Genomic DNA, 16,354 nt, shown 5'->3' on the forward strand with positions numbered 1-16,354 from the left:
TTCTTATGCGCTTGAAATTTACAGCAAGGATAGCTTGAAATCACTTCACTTTTCCGTTTGACACTACCGACACATCTCACACGTGTGCCTGAGAGTAAAACAATGAGCTGCTGATCGCCAACGTGATCACTTTTTATAACGATTTTCTTGTTTTACATATTTCTGTGTACCCGTTCTTATGCTCATGCAAGATTTGAAAAATAACCCTGGCCACGGTGTAGGGTATCAAATCTATTGTATTCCCCCTTAGAAAATGCACGGGTAATGCACGTCTGCAAAACCGGGTTACATTTCCCTATTTATATTTCCTTACCCTTAACCTTTTCTAGCGCCGTTCAGTTCGTAGGTACCGATTAGATGTAAACTTTCACCATATTTAGTAACACACAAAAGCAACTGTAAATGTTCTTATTGCCGCTCCGACGATGATGTTCACTTCGACGATGATCCGCCGTATGTTCCCGACACCAGTCACCCGATATGCTGACGTTAAAACAACCCGATCTTCGGCCCGTTGTGAAAAAACTGTCCAATTTTGTTCATACATTTTTGCAACATGAATGAAACTTATTTCGGTAGTAAAAGTAACATTTTTTTTTTACTTTTTGATCATATTTTTGCATTTTTATGTGTTTTTTGTACCGTAGTGCCATTATAGTTACACAAAACAGGCATGTTCCTATAGTTATAAAATCATTAAAAAAAAATTAAAATTTAAATTTTAGTTTTTTTTCGGAATATTTTTACCATGTCGTATTGTTTTCACAAAACTAAGTAACAGAAATGTGTTTCCTGTTAGTAATTTACCAAAAAAGGCAAAAAATCGCATATCTGGCTGAGTGCAAAAACGGACTTCGAATCAAGCACATCCTTCCTGCTGTGGGTAGACTACACTCGTTATTCAGTGCTATAGTCAATATTGTCATCACTCAAATTTATACATTTTTACGATCAAATTATGTAAGTAATCAGTATTATGCCAGTAATCGTTGCTATTCATATGAAAACAGCTGCAAAACTAAGTTCCATTTATATTATATACAGTTTTTGATGTATCTTTATTTACCACCACTTCCTAATCCTAAGGAACACAATACGACGAATATAGGAACCATACCACCATTATATAGGTACAACAAATATGTACAAGTCACAAAAACATGCATTTTTTCGTAAATTAGTTGTATTTGGCGGTAAAAATGGTTGTGCTTGCGCAGATAAAACATATTCCAAATGCTATGTGTTAACATATTCATAAATTTACCTTCCTGGCACTTTACACCTATTAAAGCACATCTGTACTCCTACAAATTATTGCACCACTGAGTTTTTAAAGTTTTTTGTTCGTTTTTTTTATCAATTTCTACTCAGATTTTGCTACAAAATTGTTGGAGTAGATCCTACGTTTCAGGTTGGCCCGATATGTCGCTGCTGGGGGACATTGAGCGGGTTCGCCGACTCAGGTAGCACATCGATATTAAGCCGCTCCATCTCTTCCACCGATCACTTCGAGTAGTAGGCTGACGCCGGATCCGGTTAAAACACACGCATTCAATATTATAAAATTCACGACCAAATCGCAATGGCGTGGCCTTCTTGTGAAACTTGGTGTGTGAAAAGAACTTCTCTTCGGAGCTTCGTGGTGGATATAATATATGAAATGCTTTGCCAATCATTTCCATCCAGAGGGACCAGCAGCGGGTTTACAGTGTCGGGGGCCCTAAGCAGTAAGAAGTGTTGAGGCCCCTTTGTACATGATTACTGGGGGGTACTCGGCATCTGTCTTTGATTATGTAACATTTCAACTTAAATTTGGTTGCTACCGGGGGGAGGGGGGGGGGTGCTTAGGGTTCCTCCAGAAATTCATGAATTGGTAGGGTTCTACACAACAACGGTTCATTTACGAGAAAATGTGCGAAATGAGGCAGGAAACTGCGTCCACTACGAACTCCAGAATAAAGATGGGTAAAGTTGGCGAAAATCCGGAGTCGACTCCGATCCAACTCCGATAATTTCGGAACCGAAACCGAAAGGCAGGTCCGCTCAGTATTATCCAGAGTCTTTCGGAATTATCTGGAGCCGTCCGGAGTTGCCCGGAAACGCCCGGAGTCGTTCGGAGTCGGAGCCGTCCGGAGTCGTCCAGTGTCGTCCAGAGTCAGAGACGGAATCAAACAAAGGCTTATATACTAAGAGCACACGCACAAGTAAAACACAAAAAAAAACACTTCTTAAAAGCACATTGCACCGGACGACTCCAGTTGATTCTGAACGATTCTGATTCCGGTCGACTTCGATCGACTCCGGACGACTCCCAATTACTACGGCTCCGGTCGACTCCGGCCTACTCCGGATGACTTCGACTCCAGACAACTCCGGACGACTCCGAATCCGGGCGGAACTAGTGAGTCCCATTTTGCTGCAGTTTGAATCGAACTAACAATAGTCGGAGTCGGACCGGAGTCGTGGGTGCGCCCCAGAGAAACATCAACTACTCCACAATCCGCGACGTGAGATATATGTGTAACAATAAAAATGTTTCCGATTAGCAATAAATACAATACTACAATAAATACTGACCGTAATTAATTTCCCTTTTACGCACCTTTTCCTATTCTTCGAATGATCCACACTAACACACCCTCCGATCATCCCATTCAAAATGCGAAAAAAATCCGATTCAAAATCCTATTGGAAAAACGCTGAATTGCTGAAAGCTGCTGACATTGCGCGCATACTGTCAAACGTAAACCGATGTAAACAAAGACGCTTTCTATTTCCCTGCCAGCGACCGAACGAACACAACTCACCGCAACATGGGATTTCTAACGATTCTTAAGAAAATGAAACAAAAAGAAAAGGAAATGCGAATACTGCTGCTGTGCGTATGAAGGAGGAAATTTTCATCCTGCGTGAAGTGTTGTTATACTCTTTTTACCTAATTTTCTTTCCAGCGGCCTTGACAATGCCGGCAAAACCACCATCCTGAAGCGCTTCAACGGTGAACCGATCGACCAGATATCGCCCACGCTCGGGTTCAATATCAAAACGCTGCACTACAATGACTACGTGCTGAACATGTGGGACGTCGGTGGGCAAAAGTCGCTACGGTCCTACTGGCGCAACTACTTCGAGTGTACCGATGGGCTGATCTGGGTCGTCGACAGCACCGACCGGATGCGCATGGAGTCGTGCCGCGAGGAGCTGACGCTGCTGCTGCAGGAGGAACGGCTGGCCGGCGCAACGCTGCTGGTGCTGGCCAACAAGCAAGATCTGCCCGGCGCGCTGACGGGCAACGAAATCAAGGACATACTGCAGCTGGACAAAATCGAAACGCATCACTGGTCGATCCAGAGCGTCAGCGCCGTCACGGGAGGCAAGCTGGTGGAAGCCATCGATTGGTTGGTGGAGGACATTTCGAAGCGCATTTTCACCTTAGAATAGCCTGCACGAATTAGTCGGGTTAGGTTAACGCTGCCAAGGCAAATCACATGCTTTATTCAGTGGAACCATTAATCGCGCATGGCACTGTTGTTCCAAATTCGGTTCTTTGTTTTCGCGTTCCGCTTGTCGCTGGTGCTCAGTGGCGTTAGGTGGGCAGCGTCGACGATGTTCCTGGGGCGGGAGAAAAAAAAAAACAACGGAAACAGATCGATTGTTACTCTATGGTCACATGGCCGCAAACTTATCCGTGCGCTACGCCAGCTGGCAGCTGTGATACACCTACTTGAAATCATCGTAATTTTTCGACGTCAAAACCGCTCGCAGCTTTGCATCGTTTCGGACCGCGTACAACACATCCTCACGAATTTGCTCCAAACAGCGTGCTTCGAGAGTGATGATATCTTCCAGTGTTATTGTTACACTCTTGCTGTCGCCCATGGTGGCAAAATTTTGTGTGAAACCTCCTTTCCAGTCTGCTCGAACGAACGCAAATAACAACAGCATGTGTTGCCCATGGCAACGCACGCCCCAAACCGGATAAATGGTTGCTGCATATGGGTTCCCTGTGCGTTGTTTCGTATTCGTCAGTACAATAATACTAGCAGAGATTCTTTTCCAAGGTTACTAATATCGAATATATTTCTAATTTTCTTCGCTTTTACACATGACGTACATTATTGTATCGGTGATGAAATAAAACGAAAAACTATAGTTAATTCCATTTACAGGTAATGCCTTCTTCGCTTCTGTGAGTCCTAATCATCTTTTTAAACTGCTACTTACACGAAATCATTCTCCATAAGCTAATATCGCCTTGGTTTGTTCGGCGAAAATGCTGCGTTCCTTAAAGGAATATCATTTTCTGCTCTTCTTTGCTGTTTTTTGCATATATATGTTAAATCTAGCTGCGTAGTATCTAATAATCGAATCCACCAGATTGGCGGATTTCATCATGTAACCGTAATAGTGCATGTTCTAATACTAAAATGCAAATGTGAGTGCATGTGTGGCGAATTCTAATTACATGGTCTTAGTTGCTACTACTGAAACGCAAAGCAGTGTGTGTCACGTCGCGAGTAGGAGGTTAAGGAAATACTTCCACCAAGCGCGAATTGTACTTCGAATGCCTTTTTTTTAAATACGGCTAGAGTAGGCAAATTGGACACGTTGATGATTATTTCACCACCGGAACTTCACTGCTGCTGGGTACAGTATGACGCTCTGGTTGCGTTTCGGGATGATCGGCCTCGGGTGACCGTTCGACAGGGTTTTTTACGTCAGCTTGTGTCGTTTCAGAAGCATTGACGCTGCTATCATGCTGCTGCTGTTCAGGCTGTTGGGAGGTTGTAGTACTCTGTGGTTCAGTGGCGAGTTCGGAAGAGCTGTCTTGTTTACCGCTAAACCCAGCTGTTTCTGACTCACAGTTTGTTTGTTCATCCTTTTGAACATCTTCCACGGGCACCTCCTCCTTCTCCGCTGAACGTATGTTTTCAACCGATTGTGAAGCAACAGGAAGTGACACGCTACAGTCAGGTGTTTGGATCGACTCGTTTGTATCGTCCTCTTCCGCGAGTGCAGCATCCGAAGCATCGTTGGAGGGTGTTACAGCAGGAATATCCTCAACCGATGGAGAAGGAACAGGAAGCGGTGGCTGCGTTTCCACACAACAGTCTAGGGAAGGTTGCTCGTGCTTCGTTTGTTCTTTAGCCTCATGCAATGATGGTGCAGCGTCGCTCTCTGATGATACATCGTCAGGGATATGCTCTTCCCCAGGAACTGGATGTGGTTGTGCTTCTTCATCACAGTCCCGTGTAGGTTGACCGTTTTCTGCCCCATTTTCGGACTCGTCCGCATGTGTAGCATCCTCAATCGATGCAGAAGAAACAGGGTGCGACAACTCCGATTCCACAGTTGGTTGTCTACTTTCCGTTTCATTTTTATGAACATCTACCACCTGTGCTGGTTCCTCCGGCGATGTGGAAGACACGGGCGACTCCGGTTCCACTGCACAGCCGATTGTTGGTTGTCCAGTTTCTGTCTCATTTTTCTGATCAACATCAGCATCTGATTCATGATTAGTTAAATGCTCTGGCCGTTCAGACGCTCGTTCTGCTACATCTGACACAGGTTGCGTAGCCTGCAGGTCTGGCAAATCATTTACTTGGTAATGTACAGTATTGTCGTCGCTTGCTTCCGCTTCTATCGCTGATGGTTGTTGTTCGCATTCCGATTTGTCCAGCCCTGGAACTGCACAGCCTTCCGCAGCGTGCGGAATCGAAGCTACGGAGGCAATTTTTAGCTCACTCACATTTGCTGCTGCTGGTACTGGCACACTATTTACAACCGCTTCCGGTAAGCTGGCCGAACCATCGTCTGCTAAACACGTGTCGCGAGAATTATCGGCAGTTCCGGCAGCTGCGGTATCAACCTGCTCCTGCTCCAACGCTTTTGACGGCTCCGGGGACGCCTCAAACGCTAACGACGATGTGTGGTCCTTTGGATCGATGGATTTGACCTGCGAAATCACCGGCAAAGCGTACCGATCTTCTTGTTGCTCGGCAGGCTCTTCTGCACTCTCTTTGGCGGCGGATTCCTGTCCCTCGGCGGTCGCTGACACGGACGATTTTTGCTTCAGCAAGGCAAACGGATTAATCATCACGTTGGGTTTGCCGCTCGATTGGCCGCTCGGGCTCGACTTTTTGCCCCCACTCAGGCGGACACCCGTAAGACTCAAGGGATTGAGCGCCTTTCGTGACGGATCTTGCCTGCCGACCAGACCGTTGCTGGATGGTGGTTGCGCTTTCTCTGCCCCATTGTCGACACGCTCCCGCTTGATGCGTGTTCCATCGAATGCGACAATATCGGCCGGAGGTTCATTGTGGGTGCTAGGGGCGAATTCATCCTGCGGCTCTTGCTTGATCCGTACCGTACTATCGAAGGGCGAACCGTCTGTGGAAGCATGTGGCTGGAGTTCGTCGTACGATTCTACCGGTTCCTGCTTGATGCGAACTTCCATCGCTATCGGTTCCGGTTGCGCATTGACCACCGGGGGCGGCGGCTGAACAGTGTTTCGCTTCGTCGCCGGTTTGCTCGCCTTTTTAGTTTTACCTTCACCCGGGCTGCTATGCTTTCGAGCAGTGGTAGGCGGGGTGGTTGCCACCTGCGACGGAGCGGATTCCTCACTGACAACGGACGCGTTCAGCAAGCCCTTCTCCTTCTTGATCTTTATGCGCAGCGCTTGGTACGGTGAGTATGACGAATCGGGATAACTTTGCAGCACGTCCGCGCTCGGAACCGTCTCATTAGCGTCCGTTTCGTCCGACGGCTCTTGCTTAACCATGACGTACTCGGAAGCATCCGCGTACCCTTCGAAATCCGACTCTCCGTCCGTATGTTGCTCCTGTTTCACCGCGACCATTTGCACCGTGGTCGGCTGTATCGATTCGGCGCTTTGCGCTGCTTGAGATCGTGTATGATTCGGTTGGTGTGTGTTTCTGGCGGCGCTGGACGCATCCTCCTCGTCGCTGCTATCCAAATTGATCACTTCAACACTATTATTGGCCACAGATTCCGTGTCCGAGGCATTACCATCATTACCGTGATGGTCAAAATTGTCCTCTGCGGTGTCTCCCATGTCAGTATCGTAATGGTTTACCGTCGGGGCAGATGCTTCTTCACCATCCATTTCGCGACGACCGTCGTCCGCTGGTGCCGGCTCACTCTCACCCATTCCATTCGGTACACCGCCTGCACTGTTCGTTAAGCTAGCCAGCAAGCTGGAATCGTCAAGCGCTTCCTGCTTAACATTGGCCATCGATAGCACCACCATCGGCTGGCTGGTCGTGTCGCCCGGCGGTTTATCAGCGGCACTGGTCGAACCGGAACGATCGCGCTTCTTTTTCTTTTTGCGCACCTTCGAAATGGTTGCGATGGCTTCGTTCACCGACGAGAGCATGCTGTTGATGGTGGCTATGTCCGAATTGCCATCGACCGTCGCCCCGCTGCGCAGCAGGGTCGTAATTTTGTCCGTCTCCTCTACCAGCGTCGACTTTAGGCGCTTCCGCTCACCCTCCATCCCGTTATCGTGCGTTTCGTCCGCATCCGCGATCGAGTTCGTCTCCGACTTCATCGCGTCCGGCGAGTCCATCATCATCGAGGGCGAAAGTGGCAGCTCTAACGTTTCCTCCTTCATTTTTTCCCGTATCGTCGGTCGGCCTCTTCGCTTCACTTCCGTACTGGTGCCGCCCGGAGGTAGCCCCGTACCGCGCGCCGCCACACCCTCCATCAAACCATTGGCCAGCGGGCCCGGTTCAATCTTCGGCAGAAACGCCGGCTCGATCAGCGGCAGCGTGCCGGTACAGTACAGCATGTAATGGCGGAGGAGCAGATTTTTCTTCACGAAATGCTTGCCACACTTTGGACAGCTGGCGCGGGCGCGCATGAAGCAACCGTGCCATTCGTAGAGGTTGCGCGTTTTGAACACCTTGTTGCACAGCGTGCAGCTCATGTCGGGCACCAGCGCAACGTCGTACGCTGTTCGGGGCCCTTTCACGCAGCTGTTCGTCTCGATGTGCCTGAAATGCCAAACCAAAAGAGCATGTTAGCAATGGTCGCAATACGCGCAAAGAGAGAGCCACTTGCACTTGCAAACTCACTTGTTGAGCGTTCCAACTTTGACAAACTTTCTGTTACACCGGAAGCAGCTGAACGTAGTGCGGCTCAGCTTGTGCCACAGGTTGTGGTCCTTGTACTCGGACGCCGTGTCAAAGTACTCCATGCAGGCGCCACAGCCGAACTTGTGTATGAGAGGCGTATGCTTGACAACGAGATGCCGCTCCAGCTCGGTGCTTTGGCTGTACGCTTCGTTGCAGTACTGGCAGGCAAACTCGAACTTGACGCGCTTCTCCGTCGGCCCATCCGGGAACGGTTTCGTATCGGCGTCCTCGCTGCTGCCCGGCTCGTCTGACCCCGGCGCATCCTGCTTCTTTCGGTTTCTCGTCTTTGGCCCGCGCTTCAGCGAAGGCTTCGTGTCAACCGTGTCCTCGTCCGGCGGCAATTCCGGTGTGGCTCGTACTTCGGATTTCACCTGCGATTAAATTGGGATTTTCACAACATTTAAGGCAAGCAGCTCGATCGGTGGTATGGTACAACTCCACGTACCAAAGAAATAGAAGGATTCACGACGGGCAGATTCAAGATAGAGCGTGTCTGAAGGTTTGTCGATGCGCACATCAGCCGATACTCGTAGAAATCGTTCACCTTATCCACGCAGAGGGTGCAAACGTTTTGCGGCATTTGATCGTTCGCGTGTACCTGTGTGTATACAAGGGAAGCAAAACAAATACAGTGTACCGTTGTGTTTACTGAATGTTGTGATTTCGCCGGTTCTGCACACACACACACAGGCAAACTTACCCTTATTCCAACGCATTCTTCAATCTTTTTGGCAAGCGATGGTTCCTCGTCCTCCGTTACTAGAATTACATCCTCCTCCTCCTCGCTGAGTATGGCAATCTTATCCGGATTGTCGACCCCGCACAGACGGCAAATGTTGTACACTTGCTGGCGTAGAATATTGATCGAAAACCGCTCCATGGTGCCAGGCACGTACCGACGGGCACCGGACGCCGCTTTACGCCTTGCCGGAGAAGCTCGGAAATCCTACGCCCCGTTCCGAAAACACACCGCACCAATCGAATTCACGGCCACATTTATGCACCAGCAGTTGTTTTCATTTACTATTGCTGCTCTGCGAAAAAGAAAAACACACTGGTTTCACTGTTCCCGTCAGAACGAACCCGAAGATGCTGCCCGTTTGACGTTTGATAGCATCGCATACGGACCCAGCGGTACAAGGGGGGCAAATCACCGCACAACTGTCAAACGTGCTGAGCAGGCTGTACAAAGCTGCTTTCACACATGCAAGAAACAAACTGCATGTAGGGTGAAACAAATGGCTGAATAGCAAGAGAGAAAAAAAAATAATGCACGGACTACCTCTCAACTCGTCAGCACCCGAAAATTCATGATTCAGCTTCTGGGAAAAGGTACAAGAGAAGCAATCAAAAAAAACCTCGCCATACCCAGGCAACCGAATACGGTGCCGAAAATAAAGGAGAGCTGGCACAAACCAGTTCTCAGAAAAAATGTAAACAATCGTAAATACCTGTTTCAACCTGTATTTATGAAAATCTTGTAATTCGACTTATTTAGGCATGATATTTGTGAAATTGCAAGCCACAAACTATAACTAGACACTGTTTCCAACAATAAATAACGCTTCGTCGAGCAGGCCCGTCCACAACTCAGGCGTTCACCAAACCGAACTGCGAAATAGCTGGCCGTGGTACAGACAGATCAACATAGCTGCTGCGAAAACTGGCGAGAAAAATGACAACCATCTTTCAGCGAAAACTCATATCGGGCTTGACATGGAAAATATGCACAGGGAAGAACTCAAATCATATTGGGCTACAAAAAGGGCTATCACACGTTTAAAGATTCCTACAACACAGATATAGCACTAATTACCTGTTTATTCCGTTCAAGCAAGTAATTCGGCGTCACAAAAGGCAAAACAACACAAACCACACCGTAGCACTTGGGTAAATTGTTTCGGCAATCTGAAACCCATCGACACAGCAAATCAATTGTCAGTGTTCGTAGAATTGTTTTGCAGCTCTCATTTGCAGCTTCTACATTCAGCGAGAACTCTGGTGGGATGGGTTGTTCGATTGTGTTCGATTGGTTGCTTTTGCACCTAAACAAAGGCGTTCTTAGATTTGTGGATTTTCATTATGTTTTGTGACTGTTTACAATAATTTGTAACGTTGTTGAACCACTCACCTTAAATTGCATGATGCTATTATGTACATTTACACTATCTGAACATCATAATCAGAAGTGATGATCCTCCAACATAAAATAAAAATTTATCAGAAGTGTTCACGGACATGGCGAGAAATTTGCTGAGATCTGTCGCACCAAACATGTTATCAGGTTTTATCATAAAGGCTGCTAAAGTGTTTTTTCTAAAATCCTAAATTTAATTTAATAATGAACTAAACGCATATTTTGATGGCAATTGACATCAGCTAGAGATTGACATTTCCTCGAGAAATTTGGGATTAAATAATAGGTCGGTGTAATAAGTGGTAAATTAAGCAAATTTATAAAAATAATAAAAACAATGTTTCTGAACGTGATCGTGATACATAAATTTCTTTTCCAGGAACAAAATATCTTATATTATTTTTCTTTTTTTTTTGTTGTGCTTCTACACATGCAGGTGGGAAAGATCGATTCCCAATAATCCACTATACATTTCCCAGTTAAATGTTGGGTCGCTTCAGCAGCCCAGTTAAATGCTCTAATGCAATATTTTTTTATGTGTTTGAGCTATATTTCACAGCTATCATCAGCATAAAAAAGGGCAAATGACAGTTTTGTGAGAACCTTAACATCGCAAAATTTTCTCGCTCAGCGTAGAATCGGCATCAGAAGTGCTGTTTGGGTTGTTCCAATTCCAATTCAGAAAATTCCAATTCAGCACGCGTGGTTTGTGTCTCGGGAATATGCTGACAAGCCGCTGCAAGGCAATTTTTTTTGTTGTTTACGTTTTTCGCTACTTCCCTTGTTCAGCATAAAGCATATCGCAACATTGTAATGCTCAGTAAGAATATTTGTATTCATTTGAAAACGATAAAGCGTGCACGATTAAATCGTTCGCTGCCCAGTCCCCTCCCCACCCCCGATACCCAATATCAATGCGATGATCGTTTCTTAGCCAGATAGTCCTCCCATCGTCGATGGTTAAGCGTATCAAAGTCGTCGCAATGCTCCGCGATCGCTTTCAAGTACTTGGCCAGCTTCACCAGCTCCTTGTCCTTGTGCCGGTTGAGGTGCGCCTCGGAAAACGGCTTGATGCGCAGTCCCGATTTCGGATTCATCAGAAAGTTGCGCCGCAAATCATCGAACATGATCGTGTTCTTCGACGAGTACTGGCTGTACTTGCCCCAAATTACGCCCAGCGGTTTCACCTCGATCACACCGCGCAGCGGGCAAAGGACCGTTATCATAGCGGCATCGTCCAGCATAAACACCAGCTTGTAATCCCGGGCCTCATCCGTTACCCCGAGCAGCTTCATTTTCTCCACTATCCATCTCATCGACGTGGCGGACCATATCGCTATGTCGTAGTCCTGGTAGGCGGACGTTAGAAACTCGTGTAGATACGGTCGCATCAGTTCCGTTCCTGCGAATGAAAAGAAATCAGGTTTAATCATGTGTTCCCTTTATGGCTAGTTGGTTGTCAATTCCGCCAACAACCATTTCGTTAAGTTACCGTTTTCAGCAGCAGACCGATGATCAAATATCGTATAATCGATGTCCAACACGAGCAGCCTTTTCCCTTCACGCGGAGGATTCAATTCCTTTATGGTGTAGTCTTTGATCCGTTTGTTGATTTTGGCCAAGTAAACCTCCTTATTTTCGAACGCAACATTGTCTTCCTCCTCGTTGTCGAAATCATTTACGACACTACCGACGTCTTCGGGTCGCGACGCTGCCTCTTTGATATCGGACTCCAGCGAACCAACCTGCATGGGATGTTACAAACGATTGAAGGATTTACTTGAATCCGATAACTAGGATAAAAAAGTCGTCTGCTTACCATCATTACTTTAAAATTGGGCTTCAGGTCCATTGCGCCCAGCCTGACATCATCCGTAACCGGCTTGCCTACAAATGGGTGAAAATGAAGGTGAACTTATTTACTCCAACAAACTAAAACGGAGACACGCGATACTGCTTCATCAAGAAGCATCCTTCGCAAATCCCCTTTGCTCGCGTAGCATTTTTCCTTACCTTTGTACTTTAAGTTGAGCAGCTTCTGTCGCTCCGGCCGGACCTGTGTTTTTTTGCATATTTCGTGCCTCAAAACGGCGACGGTATCGTGCTCGGTCAGATCTTCGATGGGAAACTCTTTGCCGCTCCATTTAATGATCAGCGACACTTCCTTCGAGTCCATGGTTTCAATTAAACAACGTTTTCGTAGCTTTCCTTCGGCCAGCAAAGTTGCTTTCGCTTCTGCAGTTTACGTTCTACGATGCGGCAATTTTGACAGCTCACAGCAACCACCTTTGACAGCTTGGGTCGCGTCAAGTTCAACGAAATCGTCCACACACACACGCACGCACACACAAATAAACAAACCGGCATCGCGCGCACTGTGTTGTTGTGAACAGTTCCGCAAAAGAGTTGGAAAATGAATGATTTTCGGCAGAAATACCCGTTCTTGGTGCAACTCGAAGCGTGCCACTTTGTAGGACTTTATAAAAAGGTAGTCTTTTTTCTCTTCTAAGATCTCCAACATGCTGATTCACTGTCACCATTTTTAGCTGTATCAAATAAGGCTGCATTTTCCCGACTATCCCACCACAAACAATCACCGAGTGTCAGTGTTTTGTGGAAATGTTCCAGTTACATTAGACCCGGAAGTATCTTCCATTAAGGAGGTGGACGAATTTGTTCAGAAGCTCATCGACTCGCTGGATTCTGGCAGAGAGGGACGACCGACCAGTAAACCATGTTCTACTGGCGAACCATCCACTACACTCACCAACCTTGCCCTAGAATTGCTGTCCATCCAGCGCCAGTACGGTTGTGAAGTGGTATTTGATAAACATATAATGCACGTAGAGTTTAGCAACTTTGATGGCAGAAGAAACCATTCGCTTACCCTGAACCGCACCGCAGCGGAGCTGTTCAAAGTTGCCCAACACACCCTTCCGGAGCTTGCCGTATCGGAGCTGTTCAAACGGCAGACCACACTGCAGCGGCACGTGCAGGTGTTTCTAGATCTGCTCGAACAGCTGGAAGAGTTTTACAACAATCTCAACACAATCGACGACCTTTGTTACGTTGTGCTGCCCGCCACAATCGACACGAAAACGGTGTACCGCATTTTCAAGTACGACCGGAAGGTGTTTCTGAAGGTTTCACTCCACCCGCTACAACCGACCGCCATCGATGTCGGGTTTTTCGGCCCAACCAAGCAAGTGTCCAAGCTGCGCGAAATCTACGACGAGAGGCAGGACGATTGGGATGCGGACTGTAACGTTTACACAAATTTGCTGCGCATTTTCAACGTGATTGCCTTTCCGATGCGCCCGGCGGCTAATCATGAAGAGTCGCAGCAGCTGGGCAGTGAGCTGGGCGAAGATAGCTGCGGCATATGCATGAACTACCAGGACGGGTACGACCGTGTGCCGGTGATTTCGTGCGATAATGAGCAATGCAACTTGATTTTTCACATACATTGCCTGAAGGAGGTAAGGATGGGTGCTAGAAAATGTACATCGCTGTTGTACGATTTCACTAACCGCTTGTCTCATTTACATCTGCCTTTTCAGTGGTTTGCGACACAGCGAGAGAGTAAAAAAATCTTCACCATCTCTATAGGCAACTGTCCATACTGCACACACAAAATATCATCCAGCTTTGACGAGATGTTAGTTTTGTTAAGCTGATTGGCAATAAAATAAAATAATGTTTTCGTATTTGTAAATTTAATCAATCCATATCGCGCTATGTGTTATGTCCTTTTTGCGTTTGCTGAATGCAACGATTAGTTTGAATTGTGCTGAATTCATCGTTTTGACAACTGTCAGCAAACGACGAGCCGGCTGTCAAATCCGAAACAACAAACGGAAAAGAAATAAACGCAGTTGATAGCAAGTCCGAACAAGCTTCGCCGAACAAACAACACCAGCATGTCGGAAATTTTTGGCAATTTGGATAATTTTCTAGAGAGTAAGAACACCGTGCTTTACCTGCACGTGGTGCAGTTTTCCCGTATTTCTTATGCAAAATTCCCCTTCCCTAGACTACGATGAGGATGACGTAGCATCAACAAGCGCGCTAAACGATTCACAAGACAGCATTGCAAACGATTCCCTCGATAGCAGCAGAGGCGATGGGGCACGAAAAACGCTTGCCGCGAAGAACAAAGCTACAGGAAAGAGGAAAAGTAATGCTGGCGGCAAAAGATCTCAAAGCAGCAAAAGCACATCATCAACCTCCGCAGACAGTATCGCTGATGTGGGCCATACTCTGGACACGTTAGCTTCAACTCCTGAACTGCTTCCGCCCGTCGTAGATTTGACGCCGACTGTCGCAGGCGTCGGAGGTCAGTTTTTAACCGTTTTTCCCTCACACCATTATGATACTTTTATTCTCAAACCCCCTCTCATTATTCAACAACCACATTTAGTTACTCAACACGTTTCTTGTTATATCGTTTCAGACGAAATTAGACAGCTTTCCCGTTTGTTCGATTCCATATTTTGTTCGCAAAACCCAATCGTGAAGGAATTTCTGAAGAATAGTATGTAACTATGCAAACAAAAAGAATGAATGTTTGATCTTACTGCTATTTTTTTTACTATTTCCTTCAGGGAATGCTACTGCCGCTAAGCGGGCCTACACTACAGTGTGCAACAGTTATCATCGGAAACCACCTGTAACAGCGAACGACATGAAAAAGATAATGGGTAAAATCGATGCATCGAAACGTAGCTTGCAACAGCTAGAGCAGGAAATACAAACCCTCCTATCGCCCGTATCAACAAACCCCTTTCCGCCACCCCGCTCCCGCCGGTCAAGAGGACCTACTGCACAGGGAAATCGAGCGCCAGTATTGGCTGTGGTAAGTAGCTCATCATTGGCTCCGACCACTGCTAAGAGACTGTGAGGATAATTAAACATATCTTTTTTTTGTTTCGTTCCCCGGACAGATATCATTGGACTGTGATGATGACCCGACGCCATCGCAGCCAATTTTCCAATCACAATACCGGCGTGTGACTAGAAGAAGCGGAGCAAACGAGGCTGGCACTCAATCTAATACGGTATGTAGTTTCCAAATGTATTAACAACCCGCTGGTCTTGGACCTCAGAAACTAAAGCATTCTACAATCACCTGTACAGATAAGCTTAGACTCCGATGACGAGAGTGGTGATGGAGCAGTAGAGCTGGAACCTTCATTTAGCGCCGCCAACAGTTCGTTCGAAACGGAAAACTACGAAATGCGCATTAAAATCAAGTGGGGCCGGGGCATCGAAACGTTCGTCCATCGGCGGTATCAAAAGTTTGAGGACATTTTTAACCAGCTGGCGGCCAAAGAGTCTGCCGATCGGGCGTGCATTTTTCTCAACCTGGACGATCGCATAGTCTATGCGAGCGATACGCCCGATTCCATCGACTACAAACCGCACCAGTTCATTGGTAAGGCTGGTGTGAGGATGTACAAAAGGATGTACATTACCATTATTATTTTTTTTTTACTTATTTCCCCTCACGTCAGCTGGGCGCATTCTAAAAACCAAAGCGCCAATCCTTCCGACCGCTCACGGGTCGTCGACCGGCCACAATAGTAACATGATCACGCTGAAGGTACAGATGGAGAAACGGAAACAACCGCTACGGCTGCAGATTGACAAGAATCAAACCATGTCCGTGCTGGTGATTAAATGCGCCGAAGAGCTCAAGTGTGAACCGAAGGATATTCGGCTGTACTTTGACGGCGAGCTGGTTGGCAATAATGATAAGCCAGAGGATCTCGACCTAGAAGGGGACGAGATACTGGACATTCGTTTTGTGAAGTAATTGGATGAAATGCGCAGAGAGCTTTATTGTTGCCCTGTTTTTTTTATATTATGATTTTGCATTACTAGTTTCAAATATATAAAGTCGTTCGACATAAATAAAATCATCTTTGATGGCAACATTTTTCAAAGCAAGTGGGAGAGAACCAGCTATCTGTAAATTTTGATACAGATATAGACGTCCCGAGAACAGTTATGTTAGAAACAGCTTTACTGTTCACACTTGGTTGCCCACGAAGCAGGCTCC

The 16,354-nt window shown here is 46.7% G+C and overlaps 6 protein-coding genes across 8 annotated transcripts; 3 read left to right on the forward strand and 3 right to left on the reverse strand.

Moving 5' to 3' along the window:
- The first annotated feature begins 2,752 nt into the window (after nucleotides 1-2,752).
- Nucleotides 2,753-4,166, forward strand: LOC120949068 (ADP-ribosylation factor-like protein 2). Its single transcript, XM_040366044.2, has 2 exons — nucleotides 2,753-2,878; nucleotides 2,952-4,166. The coding sequence occupies exons 1-2, from the start codon at nucleotides 2,814-2,816 to the stop codon at nucleotides 3,439-3,441; spliced, it is 555 nt and encodes a 184-aa protein (XP_040221978.1). The 5' UTR covers nucleotides 2,753-2,813; the 3' UTR covers nucleotides 3,442-4,166.
- On the reverse strand, nucleotides 3,510-3,945 carry LOC120949069 (uncharacterized). The gene is made up of 2 exons (XM_040366045.2): nucleotides 3,725-3,945; nucleotides 3,510-3,612 (listed from the first exon to the last, which is right to left on the reverse strand). The coding sequence occupies exons 1-2, from the start codon at nucleotides 3,943-3,945 to the stop codon at nucleotides 3,510-3,512; spliced, it is 324 nt and encodes a 107-aa protein (XP_040221979.2).
- Nucleotides 4,050-10,048, reverse strand: LOC120949067 (uncharacterized). Of its 3 annotated transcripts, none has more exons than XM_040366040.2 (5): nucleotides 9,973-10,048; nucleotides 8,857-9,190; nucleotides 8,602-8,754; nucleotides 8,097-8,527; nucleotides 4,050-8,015 (listed from the first exon to the last, which is right to left on the reverse strand). In XM_040366040.2, exons 2-5 carry the CDS (start codon nucleotides 9,034-9,036, stop codon nucleotides 4,616-4,618), a joined length of 4,164 nt encoding a protein of 1,387 aa, XP_040221974.2. In that variant the 5' UTR covers nucleotides 9,037-9,190; nucleotides 9,973-10,048; the 3' UTR covers nucleotides 4,050-4,615. The 3 variants fall into 3 exon arrangements, with proteins under 3 accessions (XP_040221974.2, XP_040221975.2, XP_049463167.1); XM_040366041.2 differs by lacking the exon at nucleotides 9,973-10,048 and adding an exon at nucleotides 9,608-9,732; XM_049607210.1 differs by lacking the exon at nucleotides 9,973-10,048 and having other exon boundaries at nucleotides 8,857-9,251.
- Nucleotides 10,049-11,107: 1,059 nt separating this feature from the next.
- LOC120949301 (ubiquitin-like domain-containing CTD phosphatase 1) lies at nucleotides 11,108-12,570 on the reverse strand. The gene is made up of 4 exons (XM_040366519.2): nucleotides 12,307-12,570; nucleotides 12,113-12,180; nucleotides 11,786-12,038; nucleotides 11,108-11,695 (listed from the first exon to the last, which is right to left on the reverse strand). The coding sequence occupies exons 1-4, from the start codon at nucleotides 12,467-12,469 to the stop codon at nucleotides 11,205-11,207; spliced, it is 975 nt and encodes a 324-aa protein (XP_040222453.1). The 5' UTR covers nucleotides 12,470-12,570; the 3' UTR covers nucleotides 11,108-11,204.
- A 55-nt stretch (nucleotides 12,571-12,625) lies between these two features.
- Nucleotides 12,626-14,000, forward strand: LOC120949299 (uncharacterized). The gene is made up of 3 exons (XM_040366518.2): nucleotides 12,626-12,781; nucleotides 12,840-13,772; nucleotides 13,854-14,000. The coding sequence occupies exons 1-3, from the start codon at nucleotides 12,707-12,709 to the stop codon at nucleotides 13,968-13,970; spliced, it is 1,125 nt and encodes a 374-aa protein (XP_040222452.2). The 5' UTR covers nucleotides 12,626-12,706; the 3' UTR covers nucleotides 13,971-14,000.
- A 142-nt stretch (nucleotides 14,001-14,142) lies between these two features.
- Nucleotides 14,143-16,211, forward strand: LOC120949298 (uncharacterized). The gene is made up of 7 exons (XM_040366517.2): nucleotides 14,143-14,253; nucleotides 14,327-14,629; nucleotides 14,747-14,827; nucleotides 14,898-15,148; nucleotides 15,237-15,350; nucleotides 15,430-15,727; nucleotides 15,807-16,211. The coding sequence occupies exons 1-7, from the start codon at nucleotides 14,214-14,216 to the stop codon at nucleotides 16,106-16,108; spliced, it is 1,389 nt and encodes a 462-aa protein (XP_040222451.2). The 5' UTR covers nucleotides 14,143-14,213; the 3' UTR covers nucleotides 16,109-16,211.
- Nucleotides 16,212-16,354: the final 143 nt, after the last annotated feature.

This window comes from Anopheles coluzzii, chromosome 2, assembly GCF_943734685.1.
Source record: "Anopheles coluzzii chromosome 2, AcolN3, whole genome shotgun sequence".
Lineage (NCBI taxonomy): Eukaryota > Metazoa > Arthropoda > Insecta > Diptera > Culicidae > Anopheles > Anopheles coluzzii.